At 32.6% G+C, this 16866-nt stretch overlaps 1 protein-coding gene across 1 annotated transcript; it reads right to left on the reverse strand.

Annotated features, from left to right (window-relative positions):
* Window positions 1-357: 357 nt before the first annotated feature.
* Window positions 358-2369, reverse strand: LOC137834063 (uncharacterized). The gene is made up of 3 exons (XM_068642131.1): window positions 1526-2369; window positions 927-1056; window positions 358-736 (listed from the first exon to the last, which is right to left on the reverse strand). Exons 1-3 carry the CDS (start codon window positions 2367-2369, stop codon window positions 358-360), a joined length of 1353 nt encoding a protein of 450 aa, XP_068498232.1.
* Window positions 2370-16866: the final 14497 nt, after the last annotated feature.

The following is a 16866-nucleotide window of genomic DNA, read 5'->3' on the forward strand; positions in this document are numbered from 1 at the left end:
GCTAAATTGAAAAATATAGAATACGAGACACGACATATATATATATACATATTGTTAAAATATATTAATGTACTTCCTAATCTGAAAAATTAAAAAATATATATATTTATAAAAAAATCTAACAAAAGATAAACATATTTAAATTATAATGTTTGAATTTTACATTTGTTCATCCTCATTGAAAAATACAACTTCTAATTCTGGTTCATCAAGAGATAAATTAACAATCTCAAGAATTTCATTTTCATCCAATGAAAAATCATCTCCTGCAATATTCCACAATTTAGTTTCCTCTTCTTTGTATTTTGAGGAATTTCTTGATAGAAGACGGAGATTACTATGGATAAATATTAGATCCTATGCCCTTTTAGGTGTCATCTTATTTCTTTTCAGAGAATGTATGAAAGAGTAGGTACTCCAATTTCTTTCACAACAAGAAGAAGAACATGGTTGTCCAAGTAGCTTAAGAGCTATCTTCTGAAGTGTTGGTGCATGAGTTCCAAGAACAATCCACCATGATTTTGCATCCATTTTACTTCTATCCCTTAAAGAGTCAGCATCATCAAAATCTTCTCTTCGACCTGAAAAGTTTGCAAACTCTATATTTACCTGTGTCCTTATGTTTGCATCATCAAAGTATCTCATAAAACATTTTTTTCTTTCCTGAGTAATTTCATGATCTTGATGTGGGGCAAGTCTTTTTGAATCTTCATCTAACCATTCACGATTATAATATCTACAAAATTAAAAACATATAAACATAAATCAATATAATATTATAAATTTATGATATTATAAATAATATGTACACAACAAAATATAATTATGAAATAATTTAACTATATAATGTATTACCTTGGATTTAAAGAATGAGCCAGACAATGAAGAAGTGTGCTACTCTTATCCAACGATCAATTAATATTAACTCCACTACATTGAAAAATGATGAATATTCAACTTTTGTCTTCCTTTCATGTTGGTATATGACTATTTTCACATTTTCAATCATTGAATCCCACATTCCATATACCAAGTGAAGAGATGCCATATCCGTATCTGTTTTTTAAGAACATCATAAATAGGGGCAGTAAAAGCAAGTATATAATCAACCTTCATCCACCAATTATCATTCAACAAAATTTCTTTCACAAATTGTGCACTATCCACATTATCCTTTTTGTAAAAAGACCATTCATCACTAATAACCATCTCTTGGAGTCCTTTTTTCAAACTTCTAAACCTTTTTGACATGACTATGGTTGAAGCAAATCTTATTGGAGCAACAGAGAGCAACTTCAATGAGTTGAAATTATTGAACATTGATAATCTCATAGAGTGTCCCATAATAAAGTTTTTAACAAAGGTAGCATCATCAACAATTTGTTAGATCTAAGAACATTGATGATAAATATCACTATTTTTATCAGTATTTTTTGCTGCACAAATATTTTCAATGCAAGATTCAATGTGTGAACTGCACAAGGAGTCCAATAAATTGAAGGAAATTCATATCCTATGAGCATACCCGCTGCCTTACATACAACTGCATTATCAGTTATTATTTGTACCACATTGTTGTGTCCAACCTCCATAATTACATCTCTCATGTGTTTAGCAATAAATTCTTTGTCCTTTATCTCACCAGATCCATCTACTGACTTTAAAAACATTGATCCCCACTCAGTGATAGCCATGAAATTTATGAGTGGTCTTCTTTGAGGATCACTCCACCCATCACTAACAATTGTTACACCTTTCTGATTCCACGAGTTTCGTATAGGTTGCAAAAGATTTTCTACATGACTTCTTTCCTTTGAAAGCAAAGGACCTCTCAATTTATTATATGTTGGCGGTACATATCCACTAAGATTAGAAGTATTGGTTGCATTAGAAAATGCACTTCTATAATAAGGACTTATTGCTAAATGAAACGGTAGTCCTGAAGAATAAAACATTCTTGCAATTTCACAATCAAGAGTATCTCTCATCTGAATATTGAAAGCAGCTTGTAAAAAACCTTTGAATTTTGGGTTAACATCACTCCTAGTCTGATTTCCTTCATCAGATACAGGTGGTAGAGAGACTTTTTTTTGTTTCAAACCCTCTATTTTCAATTTTGCTTCATTGTCTAATTTTTTTAACTCAACAAGTTTTGACGCGGTCACATACGGACAACTTCTAACTCCTGCTCCCGTAAGTTTTAATAAATGAGCTCTTACTCGAGTGTAAGATCCATTCAATATAAAATTACACAAACTACATTGGATCATATTATTTCCACCACCAGTTGTTTTTCTTAGCTTTGAAACATATCTCCACAAAGGTTTTGTTTCATCTTCTTGTTCGATAGCTTGATTAGGTATATTCATCTTAATTTCCTAACAAAAATAAATTAAATATAATAAATTTACTTAAATATAAAAATCAAATAAATTCATCTAATAGATATAATTTATGAATAAAAAACAAAACATGTAGTAAATTAAAAATTAATAGTAGTATAATATACTAGATTTTTTAAAATAAACATTCTAACCGGGTTAGAGATTGAGTCGTCCAAGGTGGTGAATCTCAGGTAGACCAATCTCTGTCTTGAGACTAATTTTCTTGTTGAGCTTTAGCGATGAAAATCGAGTGGAAGTTCACCTCTCCAATGCTCAAGAGAAAGAGTGTAAGATATATGATTAATAACTAAATGGATTGAGTATTAAGTAAGTCAGAAATACTCCTTCATTATTGTATTTATAGACTTGTGTTTATCATTAAGTGGTTATATTTACATAACCATAAATATTTATCATGAAGTGGTTATATCTACATAACCATAAATATTTATCATTAAGTGGTTATATTTACATAACCATAAATATTTATTATGAAGTGGTTATATTTAAATAACCATAAATATTTATCATTAAGTGATTATATTTACATAATCATAACTATATGATTATATTTAAATAAGCATAAATATTTATCATTAAGTGGTTATATTGACATAACCATAAATAATTATCACGAAGTGATTATATCTACATAACCATAAATACTTATCATTAAGTGGTTATATTTACATAATCATAATTAAGTCATTATATTTAAATAAACATAAATATTTATCATTAATTAAGTAATTATATTTACATTATCATAAAAATATTTATCATAATAACTATCAAAACATTTATCATTAATGGATTATATTTACATAATCATACAAATATTTTTTTTTTAAGTGTTTATATTTATATAATCATAAAAATATTTATCATTAAGTATAATCATAAAAATAATTATTTGATTATATTTATATTAACATATAAATATTTATCAATAAGTAGTAATTAATAACTAGTTATATTTATTTAGAGTTATTTAAAGTATTATAATTAAATATAAAATATTGTGATTTAAAATATTTTATTTCTTTTGAAGTTAAAATTTAATCTTATAATATTAATATTTAATAAAAATATTATTGTTTAAAAATTAATTTAAATTATAAAATGTAATTTAATGGCAAGCCCCAAAGCAAGTACCGTGTGATTGTCACTCTTGAAATAAATAAAGGAAAAGCAGGCACATGTCAGTAATAAATTAATGAATCTCAGTTTTCCTTTAAAAAAAAAAGAAATCCTAACGCTTCATCTTCTTCTTTCTTTCATCAGAACTTCACAGTCATCTTCGTCACTCCTTCATCTTCTCCGTTCTCCTCCACATCCTCCACGCATTTAAAAGTATCCACTGCGTGTCCACAATCTAGGTTGTGTCCAGCCCAACTCACTACATTCTGTTGAAGATGGTTGTTGCCCTTTCAAGACATGTGTTTGATGAAGTCATTTGTGTACATGTATAGTTGTATTTGCTTTAAGAATGTCTTAGGTATAAGTTAGAGGTTGTTTAAGATTAGACTTTTTGTTGGGTAACTCGCCTCTTAACCCCTGACCATGTGATAAGAGTAAGCACAAATTTTCTGAAACTGTTTTTCACATGTTTTGCAAAAACACCTTTACTGCATAAAAATAAATATGTTCTTTTCTAAATAAACAGATTCTTTTTTAAACTGATGCATTGACTAAGTCTTTCGAAAATCAGGTTTTGTGCATCAAGTATTTTGACTAAGTCTTCTCTCTTTCAAAACGATTGTGTTTCAATAGTCAAGTTTTTTCTGTTATCGTTTTGAAAAATAAATCTGTTCATCTGTAAATGAATGGATTCTTTTTAGTCTGGTGCCATGTGTATCTTAAAAGCTTTTTTCGTTTTATCCTTGCACCAGAATGGTTGACTGAGTCTCCTTCAAATAACAAATTCTCTAACTGCTTTTGAAAATAAATATGTTCATTTTATTTCAATCTGTTCTTTTTATAACAGCTTTAACTGTTTTTTGAAAAATTGTTATAAGTTGTTTTTATATAAAAAGAAAACTTGTTCCTACGTTTAAAAAAGAATCATACATTTGAGAAAACAAGTTTTACATCAGAGAATTAAGGATTTACAGAGAATTGGCATGTGTTCTTGAAAGATTTCAAAAATCAAAAGTGTGCTTGTTCTTGTTTGGTTCTAAGGCTTGGTGAGAGGTGTTGCTACTGTGTGAGCAATCTGTTCTACTGGTCTAAGGCAGATTTATGCATCCTCTATCAGGTGTATTCGTTTCATTTTTCAAATTCTTGTAAAAGTGTGATTGTAAACTCTTCTTGATAGGGTTTCTTGAAGAGTGTGTGTGCTGAAATAGTGCTTTTCAGCAAGTGTGTCAAGTTTCTTGTAGGGTTCAAGAACAGTGGTTGTGTAAGTGTGTTTGGTACATTTTGTTTAGTGGATTTCACCATGGATTAGGTGAGACTGGATGTAGCTCATTTGAGTGAACCAGTATAACTGTTGTGTGTTCATTTCTCTTCATCCATGCACTTGAATTCTTGTTTATCTGTTAATCTGCCAGAAATTGAATATGTTCAATTAAAAATAAATTTGTTCTTTCTGGGCTTGTTCATACAGTTCTTATTTTCTGGAAAATCAGTTTGGTTCTGTGAAGAAGATATATGATCTGTTAAATACAACTGGAACAGGTTGATTGTGATAGGTTACCCAATTGATTGTCAAGCTAATAATTGAACCTTAATCACTTGCTTAAAAATTGAAGGTCACTGTTTTTGCTGTTCACAGTTTTCTCTTTAAAATCAGTGTGTGTGGCTTGCAAATTAATCTGTATAATCTCAAGATTAACTTGGTTGATCTAAACGTTTTCAAACATAAACAGTGTCAAAATAAATCTGTTCACCCCCCTCTTGAACTTTGACACTATTGAACCCAACAATTGGTATCAAGAGCTAGGACTTGTATTTTAATCAAGTTTGTTTGCAATAATGTATGAGTTTAAAGTGCTTTTTGCTGAGGGATCTTCTGTTAGTAGACCACCTATGTTCAATGGAATGAATTATGCCTTTTGGAAAATTAGAATGAAAATTTTTATGGAATCTATTGACTCGTTTATTTGGGAGGCTGTGGTCCATGGACCCTACCTGCCAATGCAGGTTGTCAAGGATGAAGAAGTGGTAAAGCCAAGATCTGAATGGAATGAGACCGAAAGGAAGAAGGCTCAATATGATCTAGTGGCCAAGAACATCATAACCTTCTCATTAACAATAGATGAGTTCTTCAGGATATCCCAATGTAGTTCAACTAAGGAGATGTGGGAGGTCTTGGAAGTCACTCACGAGGGTACTAAAGATGTGAAGAGGTCAAGAAAACATTCTCTCATCCAAGAATATGAATTGTTTAGAATGCAACCCGAGGAGAGCATTGTTGATGTGCAAAAAAGGTTCACTCATATTGTGAATCACCTTACTGGTTTGGGAAAGGAATTTGACAGAGAGGAACTCAACATAAAAGTGATGAAGTGCCTCGACAGAAGCTGGCAACCCAAGGTGACAGTCATATCAGAAAGTCGTGATCTATCAAAGATGTCAACTGCTGCACTCTTTGGGAAATTAATGGAGCATGAGCTGGAGCTCAAGAGACTCAAAGAGCAGGAAACAGTGGAAAGAAAACCCAAAGGACTTGCACTGAAAGCAAGTGAACAGAATGAGATCAGTGAGGAAAAAGAAGATGTTGAACATGATGATACAATCAGCCTACTTACAAAGAGATTCAGCAGATTCCTGAAGAAGAAAAGCAGAGATAGGAACCAGCAGAAAAAGAAGATATCCTAAACCTAATGACTCAAATTCCTCTAACTATACTTGCTTTGGCTGTGGCAAAACAGGGCACATCAAAATGGATTGTCCAAACAATCAATCAAAGGACAAATCTGCCAACAAAAAGGTTGAAAGGAGCAAGAGGAGAAGAGCTTACATTTCATGGGAAGAGAATGAAGTATCTTCAACCAGCAGCTCTTCAACTGAAAGTGAGGAAAACAATCTGTGCTTCATGGTGAAAGATGAAGGGTCAATCTCTGATTCAAAAGGCAGCAAGAAAAATCAATGGTACTTGGACAGTGGTTGTTCCAAACATATGATTGGAGATCTTACAAAATTCACTAGCTTGAAGCTCAAAGGAGAGGGACATGTAACCTATGGTGATAATAACCGAGGAAGATTTTGGGGCAGAGGCACTGTTGGAACAGGGAATTCAACCACTATTGAGAATGTGCTTTATGTAGAAGGACTCAAGCATAGCCTTCTCAGCATCAGTCAACTTTGTGACAAAGGATACAAGGTGAACTTCAAGTCAAAAGGCTGCACAATCTCAAGTGATTCCTCTGGTAAGGTGTGTTTTACTGGTAAGAGAGTGAATAACATATACATCTTGGATATCATGGAAACTATCTCTTCAAATGAGTGTTTACTGTCTAGAAGTGACGAGTCTTGGCTGTGGCACAGGAGGCTAGCTCACATACACACTAATTACTTAGATAAACTGAAATCTAAAGATGTTTCTAGTTTACCTAACATTAAATTTCAGGATAACAGGCTCTGTGATGCTTGTGTGAAAGGTAAACAAATCAGATCCTCTTTCAATTCAAAAGATATTGTTTCTACAAAAAAAATCCATTGGATGTATTGCATATGAACTTATTTGGACCCTCTAGAGTTGCTAGCTTGGCTGAAAATTTGTATGCTTTAGTTGTTGTGGATGACTACTCTAGATTTACATGGACTTTGTTTCTTGCACATAAAAATGATGCTTACAATGCTTTTAAGAAATTAGCAAAGGTTCTGCAGAATGAAAATGGTTGCTGCATAAAATCAATTCGAAGTGATCATGGGGGAGAGTTTCAGAATGCTAGATTTGAGAGGTTATGTGAGAAGCATGGGATATCACATACCTTTTCAGCCCCTAAGACTCCCCAACAAAACGGTGTAGTTGAAAGGAAAAACAGATCATTAGAAGAACTAGCTAGAACCATGTTAAATGAATCTAAGCTTCCTAAGTATTTTTGGGCAGATGCAGTTTATACTGCAACTTATGTGTTAAATAGAACCTTAATTAGACCCATCCTTAAGAAAACTCCATATGAATTGTATAAGGGCAGGAATCCCAGTGTGAGCCACCTTAGAGTGTTTGGGCGTAAATGCTTTGTATTGAATAATGGCAAAGAGAATTCAGGTAAGTTTGATGCTAAATCCGATGAAGGTGTGCACATTGGTTATGCTTTGAATGGTCATGCATATAGAGTCTTCAATAAAAGATTGCTCATAGTAGAAGAATCAATGCATGTTGTATTTGATGAAGCAGATCATAGCATATCTAAAACTGTTGTTGATGACTTTGACTGTAATGAATTTAAATTTGTTTTAAATCAAAATGAATTGATTCATATTGATACTGCTGATACACATGCTATGCAAGAACCTATTGTTTCTGCAGGTTTGCCAAAAGAATGGAAAACCCCGAGAGACCTAACCATTGATAATGTCATTGGGAACATTGAGAAAGGAGTGTCAACTAGAAAATCCTTGAATAACTTCTGTGAAACAATGGCCTTTGTATCTCAAGTGGAACCCAAAAATCTGAATGAAGCCCTCAAGGACAGCAACTGGATTCTGGCCATGCAAGAGGAACTGAATCAATTTGCTCTTAATGAGGTCTGAACTCTTGTTCCTAGAATACCTGAGATGAATATAATTGGAACAAAATGGGTATTCAAAAACAAGATGGATGAGCATGGGGTGATTACCAGAAATAAGGCTAGGCTAGTGGCTAAATGGTATAATCAAGAAGAAGGAATAGACTATGATGAGACATATGCACCGGTGGCTCGGCTAGAAGTTGTTAGATTGTTGCTTGCCTTCTCCTGCATCAAAGGGTTCAACCTATTCCAAATGGATGTGAAGAGTGCCTTCTTGAATGGTTATATAAATGAATAGGTATTTGTTTCACAACCACCAGGTTTTGAAGACCATCAACATCCAGGACATGTGTTCAAACTCAAAAAGGCTTTCTATGGGCTTAAGCAAGCTCCTAGGCAATGGTATGAGAGGCTAAGTGATTTCCTCACCTCACAAGGTTATGACAGAGGCACATCAGATAAGACCTTGTTCATCAAGAAGAAAGGGCATGACAAAATTCTAGTACAAGTATATGTGGATGACATCATTTTTGGATCAAACAATGGAGTGTGAAACTTTTGTGGAAATCATGAAGAGTGAGTTTGAAATGTCAATGATGGGTGAGTTGAACTATTTTCTAGGCTTGCAGGTCAAACAACTTAAGGATGGCATTTTCTTGAATCAAGCCAAGTATTGCAAGGATCTGTTGAGAAAATTTGAAATGGACAAGTGCAAATCAATCAGCACACCCTTCTCAACTAGCTGCCACTTGGATCATGATGAAGCTGGAATTCCTGTTGATGAAACCAAATACAGAGGACTCATAGGATCTCTACTGTATCTCACTGCCAGCAGGCCTGACATAATGTTTGCAGTATGCATGTGTGCTCGGTTTCAATTTGCTCCTAAAGAATCACACTACAATGTTGCCAAAAGGATTTTGAAATATTTGCAAGGAACTAAAGAAGTTGGCTTGTGGTATCCAGGTAACATTTCATTAAGTTTGACTGGATATTCTGATTCAGACTTTATAGGTTGCAAAATTGATAGGAAAAGCACCAGTGGTACCTGTCACTTGTTTGGATCAAGCTTGATCTCATGGCAATGCTAAAAACAGGCATGTGTTGCTCTCTCCACTGCTGAAGCAGAGTACATTGCAGCAGGGAGTTGTTGTGCTCAAACCATATAGCTAAGACAACAATTGAATGACTTTGGTATCTTACTTAACCATATACCTCTGTTGTGTGATAACACAAGTGCAATCAACTTAACCAAAAATCCTGTCATGCATTCAAGAACAAAGCACATTGAAATTAGGCATCACTTTCTAAGGGAACACATATCTAATGGAACATGTGAGATTAAGTTCATTGGTACAGATTTACAACTTGCAGATTTGTTCACAAAACCATTGGCTAAGGATAGGTTTAATTTTCTGCTAAATGAATTGGGAATTATAAATGTTAATTGTACCTCGCAGTGAAAAATTAAATCTGTTTATTTGCAATTAAATGTGTTTATTTTTGGTATTGATATGCCTTGATGACCAGGAAAGAGAAATTATGATCTTTGACTAATTGACTGACTTTGTGGGTATTAACCACTGTACCTTTGACGGTTTTGGTCATGGTTATGTAACCGATTTGATGGTTTGGGTGCTCAATTAAGGTGTGATATGTGTGCATCGTGACCCCAAATATTTGCTGCATTTTTCAAAGATTCTCTGCACAATTTCAGAGCATAAAATCTTCATGCATATCCCTTCATAACTGCTCCATCAAATCATTCATTTTGCAATATAAATTTGTGTAAAAATTTGCTACCCACATTGGTTGTCCATTTTCGGTTCTCATCATTTGAAACACAAGAAAATTCTGGTTCAACCATGGCTTCTTCTTCAAGACAGAAAAAGAAAAATCAGGAAAAGCAAAGCACCTTTCAAGGCGTGCTGGAAGGCTGGTTCGCTGGAGATGAAGAGGGTATCAATGCCTACATTCACGAAATGAGCAGAAAACAGATTAACATACCCAAGGTATTTCAACTGGCTGAAATCAGAGAAATTGGCTGAAACAAGGTCTGCATTGAAGCACCAGAAATTGAAAAAGCTGCTGGAATTAACTGGTAATGTGTATCCTGATTTAGTCAAAGTGTTTTACACAAATCTAACCTTGGATGGAAAGAACATTGTATCCTATGTGAAAGGAATCAAAATGAAGGTCACCAGTGATGTTTGGAATTCAGTGGCTGGAATCAAATATTATGGTCTAAAGGTTGGAAAAGGGAACACAAGTGGGATTCAGGAGTTCAACAAACTTCAGTATTACAGAAATTGTATGAGGACCCCTACCCAGAGCATAAGCAGATTCCATGCAGGTCATTTGAACCTAACACCACGTCTTATTGCCTACATTATAGCATGGCAACTCATCCCAAGAGGTACAAATCATGTTGTTTTACATGAAGAGGATTTAATCCTTCTATACTGCATCATGAATCTGATCAAGGTTAATTGGGTGTATATCATCAATGAGCATATGTTGAAATCCAAAAGATTAAGTGATTATCGCTTTCCTTATGCTATACTTGTTTCAAAATTGATTGACCACTTTGGCATTGACACTTCAAATGAGCGAAATGAAACCATCAAAGTTGTAAGTGAGATTGATAACTCAACTCTCACAAAAATGGGGTTTCATAAAGTGGAGGACAGCTGGGTGTTTCTCAAAGGTAAGGATCCTCAAGAAGAACATGGAGCCTCAAACCTCAACAATGAAGATGGAGATGAGGCTGTTCCCATGGAAGATGACACGGTTCAAGCTGCAGAACACTCATGTTATGTTATCCATCACTCCTGCGGGCAAGAGCCATCTATTGGTCATGCTGGAAGTCAAAGGACAAGCTCTCCATCTGTAGAAATCAGAGGAGATTCACCTGCTCCCCAATCAGTGCATGAAGAAGCTGCTGCAACTCATCAGAATGTTATTGTTGCCTATCAAACCCCATAGTACAAAGGTGAACCATTATCTATGTTTGAAAGGCAGGTTCTGTATCGCCTTGATACCATGACAACAGAATAGAGAGCATATTTTGAGACCACTCAAGCAAGGTTTCAGCACCTTAATGATCAAATTGAAGGAGTTCAGTTGCAGCTTGCAGAGTTATATTACAAAGATTAGAAGTATCTTTCTTTCCATGCTTTCTTTCATCAGTTTATATTTCTGCAATGTTGAACAATTTGTATTTGTTTCTGGACTGTTATGGTTGTGTTTCTGTTTTATCTTTCTCTATGCTTAAATGTTGTTTGATGAATCCAAAGGGGGAGAAAAATAGCTCACCATGCTAGGTGAAGCTAACTGAAACAGGAAGTTACATTCTGTACCTTAAAACTAATTCACATGTTATGCAATGTTTCAATTTTCTGGTTTAGTATTTGGTGCAGTACAGGTTCTTAAAGCAACAGAGCTATGGGGATTTGTCTCCATCAAACAGGGGGAGATTGTTGAGGATGGTTGTTGCCCCTTCAAGACATGTGTTTGATGAAGTCATTTGTGTACATTTCATGTATAGTTGTATTTGCTTTAAGAATGTCTTAGGTATAAGTTAGAGGTTGTTTAAGATTAGGCTTTTTGCTGGGTAACTCACCTCTTAACCCCTGACCATGTGATAAGAGTAAGCACAAATTTTCTGAAACTGTTTTTCACATGTTTTGCAAAAACACCTTTACTGCATAAAAATAAATATGTTCTTTTCTAAATAAACAGATTCTTTTTTAAACTGATGCATTGACTAAGTCTTTCGAAAATCAGGTTTTGTGCATCAAGTATTTTGACTAAGTCTTCTCTCTTTCAAAACGATTGTGTTTCAATAGTCAAGTTTTTTCTGTTATCGTTTTGAAAAATAAATCTGTTCATCTGTAAATGAATGGATTCTTTTTAGTCTGGTGCCATGTGTATCTTAAAAGCTTTTTTCGTTTTATCCTTGCACCAGAATGGTTGACTGAGTCTCCTTCAAATAACAAATTCTCTAACTGCTTTTGAAAATAAATATGTTCATTTTATTTCAATCTGTTCTTTTTATAACAGCTTTAACTGTTTTTTGAAAAATTGTTATAAGTTGTTTTTATATAAAAAGAAAACTTGTTCCTACGTTTAAAAAAGAATCATACATTTGAGAAAACTCTTCAGTGTTCTTGAAAGATTTCAAAAATCAAAAGTGTGCTTGTTCTTGTTTGGTTCTAAGGCTTGGTGAGAGGTGTTGCTACTGTGTGAGCAATCTGTTCTACTAGTCTAAGGCAGATTTATGCATCCTCTATCAGGTGTATTCGTTTCATTTTTCAAATTCTTGTAAAAGTGTGATTGTAAACTCTTCTTGATAGGGTTTCTTGAAGAGTGTGTGTGCTGAAATAGTGCTTTTCAGCAAGTGTGTCAAGTTTCTTGTAGGGTTCAAGAACAGTGGTTGTGTAAGTGTGTTTGGTACATTTTGTTTAGTGGATTTCACCATGAATTAGGTGAGACTGGATGTAGCTCATTTGAGTGAACCAGTATAACTGTTGTGTGTTCATTTCTCTTCATCCATGCACTTGAATTCTTGTTTATCTGTTAATCTGCCAGAAATTGAATATGTTCAATTAAAAATAAATTTGTTCTTTCTGGGCTTGTTCATACAGTTCTTATTTTCTGGAAAATCAGTTTGGTTCTGTGAAGAAGATATATGATCTGTTAAATACAACTGGAACAGGTTGATTGTGATAGGTTACCCAATTGATTGTTAAGCTAATAATTGAACCTTAATCACTTGCTTAAAAATTGAAGGTCACTGTTTTTGTTGTTCACAGTTTTCTCTTTAAAATCAGTGTGTGTGGCTTGCAAATTAATCTGTATAATCTCAAGATTAACTTGGTTGATCTAAACGTTTTCAAACATAAACAGTGTCAAAATAAATCTGTTCATTGCCAAATAAATCGATTTATTTTCTGTGTACTGTGATAAAAATTGATTCTACGCTAAACTTTTAAAAGGTCAATTCACCCCCCCCCCCTCTTGAACTTTGACACTATTGAACCCAACACATTCGACACGGTGTCGACCTCGTGTCGGCCAGGTATCCGTGTCCAATACGTGTCTGACATGCGAAAGCGGTCGTGTCGGAGCTTCATAGGTTACTAGTATAACTTATATAATTTTAAAATTTGCTTATAATTTATCATTTTTGTAATTTATATAAGAAATTACAGTTACAAGAAATCACATGATTTTATAAAATTCTTCTGCGCACATGATTTTGTAAAGAAAAATTATGGTTGAACAACTCCAAATGAGGGGCATACAACCACCCACGTGGCTAAAATAGTAATATTTTAATTGTGTTTTGGGTCTCGAGAATGTAGTGTAATATTTTGAAAAGATTTAAAATTAGGGTGCTTAGGTTACATTGTGAATTTAGATTAAAAGAATTTGTGGTTATAAATTTTTAATTAGGGTTTTCCGTTCTTCTCCACTTCTCCACCTTCATTGCCTCTTTTACTCTCGCATCAGTTCCACTTCTCCTTGAGCTTCTATTCCAATGTCTCCTCTAACATCTATTCAAGGGTTTGTCTGTCCTCCAACTTCTCTTCCAGCGTTTATCGTTCATCGTCGTTCTCGTGGGTGTTTGCAAGGGGAGACCTGACATCTCTTTTCACGATAATTGGGTTGTGCAAGATGAATTTATTAGAATTAGAATATACAAAGAACTACATTTGTGATCATATGTGTCTGCGCTATTTTCTTTTTTTTCTAAAGTATCACTTGATTTTTGTGGAATATATTGTTAAAACTATTTATTTTCGCGTACTTAGTTTGTGTATGCACGTATGTATGTTTTTTTTTATATGTTTTCTCCAAGAAAAGCCTTTTTTGAAGTTATGATATTGTGAATTCAGTCATTGTTGAGTATATAGACAAAGAGAGAGGTCACTACATATTGATATTGTAGATAGATAATCATGTGACTTTCTCCAAGATTGACAATGATATTACAAAAATTTGGCTTCATGTTCAACTAAACTAACTTCAAATTTCAAAAAATATGTCAGCTCAACTACATAAATGAAAGTCAATTAAGCCCATAAATGAAAAACACTTCAAACAATCCAAGCAATTTACAATTGCCAAATACATATGTTAAATTTTGGAAACCACATCACACCCAATCAAATAAACATGTACCATTCTTACCAACTATTTGGTAATAAACATACTTAAGTACTAAACACCTCATGTACGAGCCCTTACAATTATGACTAAGAATTTTATTTTATTTTCTTGCATAGGTAGTCCATGGTGTTTTCATGATAGTTGACACATGTTTCCTTGTTTCGTGCTTAACTCGGGTGAAGATGATACTTTTTTTCTTTTCCCCCGTCGTGCTCTTCGGATACGCCTTTATCATTAACATAAGGCCTCTACAGATGTTCGTCATCTACTCTAGAAGGACTATCATGCAAACAAGATTTTTCCCTTACAACTAACCATTCTTGTAACTCTTTCACATCCTTCTTCAGACTGTTGATGACAACCTTTTACTCCTTCGCTTTGCCAAGCAAATCAACGACTTTTACCAAGCTCCTTTTTTTTTTACATGTCGGTTGTAAATCCATGTCCAACTCCCTTAAATGCTTCTTTAACGAATTCATTTTGCAACTCTTCATTGGACTCAAATAAGTTAACAATAACTTGTTCATGCACACAACAAATACCAACATAATTGAAAAAAAAATAACTATTCTACATTTAATACAAATTTCAATGTACTGGAGAAACCACATATCTGTTGCAGCCTAGAAGCAATTTCAATGTCACGGAGCCTAACATCCATCCAATGTATAATAAGAGGATATCTATTCCCACTCCTCGACACCTAGCGCTTGTAAGAGAATAATTGTTCAAGAGCCCATATCTACACAATTCATGTCATAAATTCATGTCAGTAACCACAAAATGGATGGGAAATCATTACATATACCAACTAAACATTTTAAATTACCTGCATCAAGTATACACAATCACCAACATGGATATATGTCACATTACTTTTCCTCCTCATACACATCGAAGCAATACACAAATTATACTAAATATTTAATTTATTTAATACAAAAAATCTCTAAAAACAACCCATCACTTATCCAAATTTTATATCTTTGTATCTTATATTATTTTATATTCAAATTTGAATGTTGATGGAGTTTTGGAGAAATACATTTGATGTTTCCAATTCACCTGTTCCTATGACATTTGGTGGACGAAGGTAAATGCAGGGGAGTTTCAGAAAATCTTAAAATGAAGATTTTTTATGGTTCCATGTTTGAATATTTAAAATTATATAAATAATGTTATTTGAATTCAGTCAATCAAATATATTCAAATAAGTAATCACTGTTTATGGGTAATTTAAAATTTCTCGTATTATTTTTTTTTTCTCAAAAGAGTGCAGTGATAATTAAACACTTAAAATAATTTTATTATAACTTAAATTATTCATTAGAAACTGAAAAGATAATTGATATATTAAAATATGTATTTGTGTATTATGTTATGTTTTATTTGGTTTAATGGGAACAGTACTTTTTATATGACTCATGCAAAGCATGTTCTCTAAACAGGCATACAAGGTCCGTGAAGTTTTTCTTGACCAAGATCATGGTGATAAAATAGTAATTTTTTTAATATTAAAAAATAGTAGTTTTCTATTTATATAAAATGTTATTTATTTTTTAATTTATAGTATATGTTTAATATTTAAAGAAATTATTTGAAGTTCTGTTTTTTTTTTTAATCTGTTGTTGTGTTTATATTAATATATTTCTGTGTATAGTTATTATGTTTATGAATTATAATTTATTTGATTATAATTTTTTATGAACTTTTTTTATTGTTAATTACGTTATATTTTTGTTGTTGTAGTATTTTTTATTTTCATTACTACAGGATTTTTAATATTAAAAAATATTTTTTTTATTTATATAAGATCTTATTTATTTTCCAATTTTATAGCAAATAAAATTTTAAAGAAATTACTTGAAGTTCTATTTTTATTTAATTTGTTGAATACATATTTTTTTTAATTATACTTTTTATATTATACATATTTACATTTAACATTTTTTTTCTAATTATAATTTTTAAATTTTCGTGAAAATTGTTCATTTTTAAATAAAAACAACTCATTTTATTATTACTTTTTTTTAATAGACAAGGGTAAATTTGTAAAGTAACATTTTACACCTTTAAAAAAAATTAAAATTTCCTCACACATTCACCCTAACATACTTTAATCCAAACACCCTCACTTTTTTCACACTTTCCTCTCACATCCTTATACATTCACTCCTTCAAATCCCCACACCCCCTCCACAATCCAAACAGAGCTTAAGTCTAACTCAATCTTATAAAACTAGCTCATAAGATTTGCATTCACTTATATACTATGAAATGTCATAATATATTCTAATAATGATTAAGGAACCTCTAATGAAACTAAATTATTATTTGATAGATATCTTTATGTTTAATTTGGAGAAAGATTCACCGAATTAAAAAAAAGTAGATTTTGTGTGCAAATTAAAATTTAATGACGTTAATAATGCTAAAATGTTTATTTAATAAAGTGTAGAATTTACTATGATTGTGTTAAAGATCAGTTTGCGTGAATTGCTAGTGATTAATTAATTAGGTTGGACTACAATGTATCTTTTTCTTTTCTGAATTGACATCGAACCTTTTCTTTTTATTCTTAAACCACTGTACTATAAATCGCTTTATTCTGATTTGCTATAACCACA

This window comes from Phaseolus vulgaris, chromosome 11, assembly GCF_000499845.2.
Source record: "Phaseolus vulgaris cultivar G19833 chromosome 11, P. vulgaris v2.0, whole genome shotgun sequence".
Taxonomy (NCBI): Eukaryota; Viridiplantae; Streptophyta; class Magnoliopsida; order Fabales; family Fabaceae; genus Phaseolus; species Phaseolus vulgaris.